This window comes from Solanum stenotomum, chromosome 8 (genome assembly GCF_019186545.1).
Source record: "Solanum stenotomum isolate F172 chromosome 8, ASM1918654v1, whole genome shotgun sequence".
Lineage (NCBI taxonomy): Eukaryota > Viridiplantae > Streptophyta > Magnoliopsida > Solanales > Solanaceae > Solanum > Solanum stenotomum.
Genome location: NC_064289.1, coordinates 55,854,704 through 55,864,364, shown reverse-complemented (window position 1 = coordinate 55,864,364; position 9,661 = coordinate 55,854,704). Strand labels below are relative to the sequence as shown.

Here is a 9,661-nt window from a genome sequence, read left to right as displayed (position 1 = left end):
TTAAACAACACCTAGTGGTTAGAGATAAAAACCAACAACAATAACACACTTCAGATTTTTCATAATGCTTTTTCATGCTAAGTACAATGCTCAATATTCTTCATTATGTTTTCTGAATCTCGCAACAGGGGTTTATAAGCTACAGAAATTAGGCGTTTCCTCGTACAATTCTTCAGATGAGCTACAAACATCTTCACCTACCTACAATGGCGATTGCCCGACCATCTCTTCATATAACTTCTCAAACTAAATGCTCATTCATTGCCGGACCAACAAACAGTAATGTAGATTTTGAACTACTTCAAGCAACACAGATGATGGCATGGCAGAAATACGTAAGACGTCTGTTAATCATACCTTTGAAGTCTGAGATCCAGGGGGCAAGAATGAGTCCCACCACCCGGATTCATACTTCGGGTATGGTGCTGTCCATTTTTCCGGTTTTTCAAATTCAATACTAACAGGAGTACATGCCAAAGCTTCTTCTACACTGTCAGCCTCGTAGCTCTCTTGTAAAACCCTGTCTAGCCTCAATTTCATGAACCTGCAAGTTTCAAAAAGTAGATCAGGAGAAATATAGAAAATGTGCAACTTCACCCTTCTGTGATACGAAATATCTTAAATTTACCATCCGTTATACTTTGGGGTCATTCATACCCTTGCCTCTAGCAAATCTTCTCGTAATTGCCCTTGTCTTTGCGGTGGACGGGGTGATTCCACATATCAAAAATACATTGGGGAGAAGACCCAATTTTACCCCTCTAGTTTTTTATGGTTTAAATTTACTCACCGTTATACTTCAGGTTGGAGTTTCATCAGGGCCAAGAGCAAGGGCAAGTACGAGATGATTTGATGACGTTGAAGATACAAATGACTCTAAACTATACCAAATGGTAAAATTAAGATAACTCGTGTAGTATAGGGGTATATTTGACCATTTTCCCGTGATTATAACTTGCTTATTAAAGACTGCAATCTTTTGATGATGCATAGGAGTAATTAGTGTCTCGATTATTTAACAATGACAGCCCCTTACGTGATCCATGGGCCATTCGTTGAAACAAGTGCTACAGCGGGTCTCTTCAGTCTCTTGGTGATATTAGGGAACTTGTCCAAGAACTTTGGCTCAACTACAAGCCAGAAATCTGGTTCCATGCTGCGCTCTTCATAGAGGCGACGACGTTCAAACATTTGCTCCTGGAAATGCTCCTCTTCGTCCAGCATAAATTTGGCATTTGCAACAAGAAAATGGTACTTCTTCCTTTCTGTCTCTTGCTGTATATGCAACAGAAGACCCGCATCAACATTCCTAACATTGAACTAAAGCAAAATGGCGCCAAATAGGGAGTTACCGAAAAATTGTCTTTTTCCATTTCAATGAAATGACCTGTCACAGACGACCAACATATACATTCATAGGCGAGTGAGAGTAGGACTAATAGAAGAACATGAACTACACACCCCGATCCTCTAACAGATGGTTATTGTAACTTCAGACTGTTCATCAAAATCGTCACTTCGACCACCTCATGGCACTAATATCCATATTGCTAAACAAAAAATGAACTCAGTTTTGATCAGAGAAGAACTAGTGCAATTACTCAATCAACACTACAGTAGAACTCAGTAGTTTTAGTTTAAACCTAGTATAGATGTTCAAATTATTACACCCTCTGTCCCCAAATTCTTGTTATGTTTTCCTTTTCGAGAGTCGAACTGCATGAACTTTGACCAATATTTTAAGATGTATTTATTCACCATATTGATATAAGAAAGAATTGCAATGTATAGTACTTTTCATATAGTTTTTGAACATCTAATTTTAAAAATATTAAACTGATCGACTTCAATTTAGTTCCGAAGATTAGTCAAATTGACTATCGAGAAGCGAAACATGATAAGTGTTTTGGGATGGAGGGAGTAATTTAGAACCTAGTAACTCAAAAAGTCGAAAATTCCGAACCCAACATAAAAAATTGGCTGTCACCAGTGCCTATATGGATCCTTCGCCTACCAACATGTTTTTTCTTAGCTTGCATTGGTTGGCCATTCGGGACAAATAAAGCACAATCAAGAGTTTCACATTCAAGTTTACACAAAGCATGGAAATTGAGAGAGTAAACAAAGACTATAACTTTAACGTGAAACATAAATTTATGCATAAAAGTTCACTTAAAATGCAACAAATAGTAGATACAAACCCACAACTTTAAGGCGACATACATAAACAAACACTTAAACTTGACATAACTGACAACTAAACAACCAACTTTGAGTACACATATCTAGACACCTCAACTAGTCAGCGTCAATTGAACACTCCAACTTACGAAATGATCATCTAATACACTTCCAAAATTTAAGTATCACATCTACGAAACACAATGGGGACAAGTAGGAGTGTTTAGTTACCGATTGAAACCAAGTTAAGACGTCTAGATGTGCCCCGTCAAAGTTGGAGTGGTTAAATACCAGCTAAGACCTAGTTTGAGTATTTGTTTATGTATTATGTCTAACTTTAAATTTTGTCGTAGGATTAACACCGAAAACCTTAAAATTGAATCCATAAAGCTTACATACTAAATCCACCTACTACACTATCAGAGAAATTGCAGACATGAATAGCAGGCAAAATTAACCTTTCCACATACATATTTAAACATTTTACTCCCTCCCCTCTATCTCAATTTATTTGACACTTTTCGTTTTTCGCAAGTCAAATACTTGTAAGCTATGTAAAGTCACAATAATTGAATGAAAAATTAACGGTAAAAAAAGATGGACTTGATTAAATTTCGAAATTCAAAAAATATCATATAAATTGGGACGGAGGAAGTAGTACATTCTACTTATCTTATAGTTTAATATAAAAATCTTTTTTAATTTCTCAAATTCTGCGTCAAATCAAAATCAGACAAATAAATTGAAAAGGTGTAATGAGCAAAAACCTTTTCAGCAGGATCAGAGGAATCAACAGCAGCAACAGCTCTCTTAGTGGTTCTACTTAATTTCCAGCAGCAGTTCTTGAAAAGAGTGTTGTTGGGTGATTGGGAAAATTGGGTACCATGTAAAAGGAGAGAAGGTTTATGAGTACAATGGGTAGGAGAATTCACTACAGAAGTGCAAAATGAAGCAAGATTCAGAGCTGTTGAAGCTGACATTGTTAACAAGAATTGTGTGTATGATTTTCTCTATGTTTAGAATGGCAAGAGAGAAACAAAGAAGATTACTAAAAGATAGTGTGCCAACTGGGAAAATGTACCAACCTTATCTTACCTTGCACAACCCCCCCCNCCCCCCCCCCCCGTTGGCAACCCCGCGCCCCCCACAACCCCCACCACCCCACTACTATCAAAATAGAGAAAATGACCAAAATAGTCCTTTTACCAAATAGACACCATAAATTCTTGATATATTGACCCCATAAATCCATAAGTTATTATCATTTCTGTTCAACAATAGTTATTTATTATTGACTCTGCATATTTTGTAAGAAATTATGAATAGAAAGATAAATTTACTATATCATCCTTTTAATATAACAAATACAATGTCTTAAAAAATATAATAGGAAAATGACTATAGTCTATAACTAATGATAAGGGTAAATTAGGAATTAAGTGTAAAATTATCTATTGATTTAATATAGCGGATAAGTATTGTTGGACATCCTAAAATAGTATAGTGGACAAGTATTGTTGGACGGAGAGAATATATATTTTAGTTTGGAGTATATTTATCCATCACTCTTCATATTAGAGGAGTCGTTAAATACACAAAATTTAAGAAAGATAATTTTTTTTTTCTAATTATAGATGTTTGTGAGAGTATAAGGAAATGTTTAATATATGATAATGGTAAATTAGGAACTAAGTGTAAAATTATCTATTGATTTCATAAAGTGAATAAATATTGTTAGACATCCTAAAATAGTATAGTGGACAAGTATTATTGAACGGAGGGTGAATATGTTTTAATTTGGAGTATATTTATCCATCACTTTCCGTATTAGAGGAGTTGTTAAATTTACGAAATTTAAGAAAGAAAAAAACCTTTTCTAATTATAGATGTTTGTGACTTGTGAGATTATAAGTTAAAATAGACAAGTCAAAATTAAATTATTACTGATTACAATAACATATCTTTTTTTTTTAATTCTGACTAAAAAAGAGATGTATCACAAATATTGGGGCACAGGAGTAATAACTTTTAAAATAATATTTCTTCCATTTTAATTTATTCTACATATTTGACTTAATACATAATTTAATAAAATAAAATAAATTTTTTAATTTTAAATTAAAGATATGTCAAATGTATCAAAATGTTGTATAATCTTGTAGTCTTTAAACATATCACATGAAAAGTTGAAATTAAAAAATTGTTATTTACCCATTTGTCTACTTTTACAGACGCTATAGGGAGAAGTAAAATTTGCATACATTCTACCCACTTCAGACCCACGTGTCTTTGGTTATGTTATTGTACCGATATATATATCAAAAGTAATACTTCCCCAATTGATCCAAATCACAAGTTTTCCAACATCATACTTGATATTTATCATTTCAACATAGTAATATTTAGAGAAATATCTATTACTCCAAAAATATTTTAGGTTTTCCATAAATGCATAATTAATCATGAGGACTGAACAAATGACAAAAATACACAATTCAGGCAGCAACCATTCCTTGTTGGCACCTATGTTGTGCATACTCTCCAAAAATGTTGTCACACCCATACCAGATCCTCCAAAATGCACTACTTATGAAGAATCTGACATGCACCTCACAATATTTATGATAAATCCAAGCAATGTAGGTTGCCGCTCCAATGCAACCACAACAAGATACTATTACAAGAACTGCTCCAATACCAATAAACCTATATATGAACCTGCAAAATGACAAATAGGTCAATTAGTTTTCCAGAGAACGCATTCAAATATAATCAACTGAACATTGGCGCATGAAATTCAAAACTTGGAGAAGCAGCAAAACACCAAATACGAGTCATTGAAACTTGAAAGGAAGACTAATCCTGTCAATTCTATAATCTTTATGAATCATGTAGTCAAGTTCTGAGAACTAAAAGACACATTATGAAGTAAAGGAACAAAGACCATATATAATTTGTCAGAAACTTGATGGGCAAATTTTTAGAGCACATTCGCATTAAACAGGGAGACGGTAGAAAAACATTCTGCGGGCAAAGACAGATCGACAGGGAACAGATCACTCAAGGAGCAATAACCCAAGATTTTCAGTTTTGCAACAGCAGAAGTATATTAGTCTCCACAAGGGTAGAGAAACATACCTTTGAAAGGAAGGTGTAGTGACTATGAAAAGGAGGAAAATGAGCCAATTTTCGCAAGTCGTTGAAGGATGTCAAGGGCTGAAGGCAGAACCAAGACAAGACCGAATTGAAGGAACAGAAATCCGGCATTTTCTCCATAAAATCAGGTTCACAAGGTATTCTCCCAAAGTAATAGGCAACATCATCTATGGCCTAGAAAATTAATATGAAGGAACAAAGCCTTTTACAAGGTTAAATGCTTCACATGGCTAGTGGCAAGAGAGACGTGTTTGACTCAACACAACTTATGAAGAATAGGAATGACAGTCTGTTATATCCTCTGTGTAGAAGGTAATGAAGATGCAAGGCACTTATATTCACACATTGCAAGTTTACAGCTGTTGAGCTGTAGTGACGCAAGTCGAAAACTCAGAAACAACTTTGGGAAAGGTAGGACTTCAAATAGCTCCAGGACACTTTGGAAGTACTGTTAGCACTACAAGCAATTGTTTAGTGGATGGCTTTGAAAGAACGGAAAAAAATTTCATGCAAGAACAAAAATGTACAGGACATTGAGAGAATGATAAGTTCCCTTAGTTCATTTAAACAAACTAAATTTTTGTTATCCTTAATTGCTTATCAAAAACTATGTCAATTACTCATAATAAGGAACTTGGAGGACTTCCACATTTAAATTATGCTTAACATGTTGCAATGTATTTACGCTTATCTTCTTGTGTTTGAACTTTGAAGTTTACTTAAGTTTCTGGTGTGACCATGATGAGCCTGTTCTGCGAACCCACACATAAACAAAGTTTGACATCATATAATAAATCCCTCACGATCTAACTACAGACCTAGCTATTAGAATAGATTACAGAAAACATAATTCTTTTATGCCGACAAGAGCCTTTAAATTTACCTCTTCGATCATAATTCCCTGTACTAAAGATTTCCAGATAACTGGTTCAAGAGAGTTGATGAAGTTAATTTTTTATTTATCTAAGAAAAAGAGAAATGTCCTTATTTTATTCCTCCTGATTGTGTAACTATAAATTCCATTGTTTCTTGATCCCATTCAGCACATTTGCACAGGAACTAATGAAGAAATTAAATCATACGATATCACAAAACTCAACATAATAAACCTAATTACCTACTCAACGTGTAGAGCATTGAGACCCAAAAGCAAGTTGCCTTGCTTAGGTAAGTATGCCACATTGGGAGTCTTAGCCAAGGTAAAAGGTACCTCCCTTGACACCTCGATTCTCCTGGGCTCAATCAAACCTATCCCAGAAGCTGCAGTACCACCTGAAATCAACTTAGCCGACTCACTTTCTCTCCTTCAGCCTTGATAATCGCTGCTCTCTTCTCTTTCTCAGCCTTCATCACGACGAACATTGAGCTTTAAATCTTAATTTTGCTGGAACACTTTGGAAGTACTGTTACCAGCAATTGTCTAGTTGATGGCTTTAAAAGAACGGAAACAATTTTTTTGCAAGAACGAAAATGCACAGGAAGAAGAGAGAATGATAAGTTTCCCTAGTTCATTTAAACAAACTGTATGGAAGTACTGTTACCAGCAATTGTCTAGTGGATGGCTTTAAAAGAATGGAAACAAATTTCTTGCAAGAACGAAAATGTACAGGAAGCTGAGAGAATGATAAGTTCCCCTCGTTCATTTAAACAAACTGAATTTTTATGATACCTCAATTGCTTATCAAAAACTATGTCAACTACTCATAATAAGGAACTTGGTGGACTTCCACATTTAAATTACGTTAACATGTTGCAATGTATTTAATCTTATCTACTTGTGTTTGAAGTTTATTTTAGTTTCTGGTGCGACCATGATGAGCCTGTTCTGCGAACCCACACATAAACAACGTTGACATCATATAATAAACTACTACAGACCTAGCTATTAGAATAGATTACAGGAAGCACATTTCTTGTATGACGACAAGAGCCTTTAAATTTACCTCTTCTATCATAATTTCGCCGTACTAAAAGTTTCCAGAGAATCTGGTTCAAGAGAGTTGATGAGAGTTAATTTTTTACTTATCTAAGAAAAAGAGAAATATCCTTATTTTATTCCTCCTGATTGCGCAACTATAAATTCCATTGTTCTTGATCCCATTCAGCACATTTGCACAGGAACTAATGAAGAAAATTAAATCATACAATATCACAGAACTCAACATAATAAACCCAATTACCTACTGAATGTGTAGCATTGCGATCCAAAAGCATGTTGCCTTGCTTAGGTAAGTAAGCCACATTGGGAGTCTTAGCCAAGGTAGAAGGTACCTCCCTCGACGCCTCAATTCTCCTGAGCTCAATGAAACCCATCCCAGCAGCTGCAGTAGCATCCCAAATCAACTTAGCCGACTCACTTTCTCCTTCAGCCCTGATAATCGCTGCTCTCTTCTCTTTCTCAGCCTTCATCACGACGAATTTTGAGCTTTAAATCTTGATTTTGCTGTACCTTGAGTAAGCAATAAAATGTATCATGTAACTAGTTGACAACGTTTGTTGAATAATTTCTTTGGAAAGGAAGGGAAGTTGATATCTAGGACACACGAGGGTTTTCATAAACTCATTAGGACTAATGGGCAATTGCCGATTGACCTGCCTTATGGTGTTTCATTCCCTCCATGCATCTTCTTCTCTACTAGCCAAAAAGGCAACAAGGTCCATGGGGCTTAAATCGAAAAGAGAGAAATGATGCTCCCACTTTTTTCAAATGAACTCCACTACTCATGGCGTTACAAAAGTTTATAAATTTAGTATTATATTGATCAAATACAACTAAAATAACTACTTTCTGTATTCAACATACAATAACGCCGATGCTAATGCTACTCCTCAAAATTGAGAATCAAAGAACTGACTGTTTTTTAGTAGGATCACTTTTGTGTATCATTGCCTGAAGCGCACACTTCTATGAAATGCATGGTTTCACCTGTGAAGCAATAATCCATTGATTCACAAAGTGACTAAGTGATATGTGAATGTCCCCTTAAACAGAAATACCTTTTGAGACATATACAGATGCTATGTTAATCTTAGCATAATATATAGATGCTATTACTAATTTACCACATTTATCAAAGTTTATGCTTGCAACATTTGAGCTAAATGAAAACCTTCCTTTATTGTAATTTGCAATCCAACAAAACATTCTATCAACTATTAAGACATCTCATTAAGATTACTATTAAAACATACTTGATAAAATTTAATAGGCAATCCATTGCCTTTTTTTTAGTATAATCCTTTGGTATCCGGAAACTATTGGCCCGATTAATCTAGACTCACGACTCATAGGGTTATTTATTGGGGGGGAACGCTTTACCAAGAATTTCTCATCTGCAAAGCACGAACCGAGATCTCTAGTTAAATAAGGAGGGATTTCATCTGTCCCTCTAACAGGTGGTCTATTTTATGACTTATAAAAGAATGATATTTATTTAACAATAATTTAATTTCTTTCCTAAGCTATATCATCTTATCAATCATTTGGTAACTTGTTTATTGAAATTAATTAGTTGGCAAAATAGAAATAATGTGAGGTCTTCAAAAACCATAAGTAGGTAGCAACAATTAAGTCATATCTAAATTAGATCATACCTTTGAATCTTTGTTATCAATAATCACATAATCTCAAAATTAGTCAATACCTTTATACTTTAAATTGATTGGTAACTCCCTAGTGTAGTTGAGTGCAAGAAGCAGCTTCGCTCTTTGACAAGTCCGCAAATAAAACGTGAAGCGCTTTGTCAGATTGCCATAATCTCTTCTCTTTTCTCCTCTCTATAAATCTTTGGTAACAATTCATTTAGGGTTTTCACAACTCTCTAACCATATTAATGGCAGTGACAATTACCAATGTTGAGAGAGCAACCCCGGCAAAGGAGGCCACATTGGTTGTCTCATATCTGTCACATCAAACTACGAAATCCCTTATGAAGGCTTTATGTTCTACCTGAGCCCACATGGTTCCACCATTGGTCTTCAGAATGGTATACCTTTAGCTTTCTTTTTTCTCACACTGTTGATACTACTTCCCCCCTATTTTTTGCTATATTTGTATGTTTTATAAACATTGGTTATCTGTACTGATTCTTAGTGGTTTTGTGGTTCTATACGTCGATTTTGAATTGTTTTTGTACAAAACCACATAGAAATAGTCCTTTTCTCACATCATATATGGCCTAGTATCAACAGAGTGAGAAAAAGGAAAGCAAAAGGTATACCATTTCGAAAACCAATGGAGGAACCATCAGGGATCATGTAGAATAGAAAATCTTCATAATGAATTTCGGAGTTTGATGTGACAAAAATGAGATTACCAATTCAG

The 9,661-nt window shown here is 34.9% G+C and overlaps 1 protein-coding gene across 1 annotated transcript; it reads right to left on the bottom strand.

Annotated features, from left to right (window-relative positions):
- LOC125874152 (uncharacterized) lies at nt 1-3,244 on the bottom strand. Its single transcript, XM_049554991.1, has 3 exons — nt 2,949-3,244; nt 1,037-1,275; nt 1-544 (listed from the first exon to the last, which is right to left on the bottom strand). The coding sequence occupies exons 1-3, from the start codon at nt 3,159-3,161 to the stop codon at nt 352-354; spliced, it is 645 nt and encodes a 214-aa protein (XP_049410948.1). The 5' UTR covers nt 3,162-3,244; the 3' UTR covers nt 1-351.
- Nucleotides 3,245-9,661: the final 6,417 nt, after the last annotated feature.

Coding starts and splice junctions, on each gene's coding strand:
- LOC125874152 (XM_049554991.1), bottom strand. CDS start 3,161: ATGTCAGCTTCAACAGCTCTGAATCTTGCTTCATTTTGCACTTCTGTA. Junction 1,276..2,948: donor CCTCTGATCCTGCTGAAAAG/GTTTTTGCTCAT, acceptor TTGCATATACAG/CAAGAGACAGAAAGGAAGAA. Junction 545..1,036: donor ACGAATGGCCCATGGATCAC/GTAAGGGGCTGT, acceptor TGAAACTTGCAG/GTTCATGAAATTGAGGCTAG.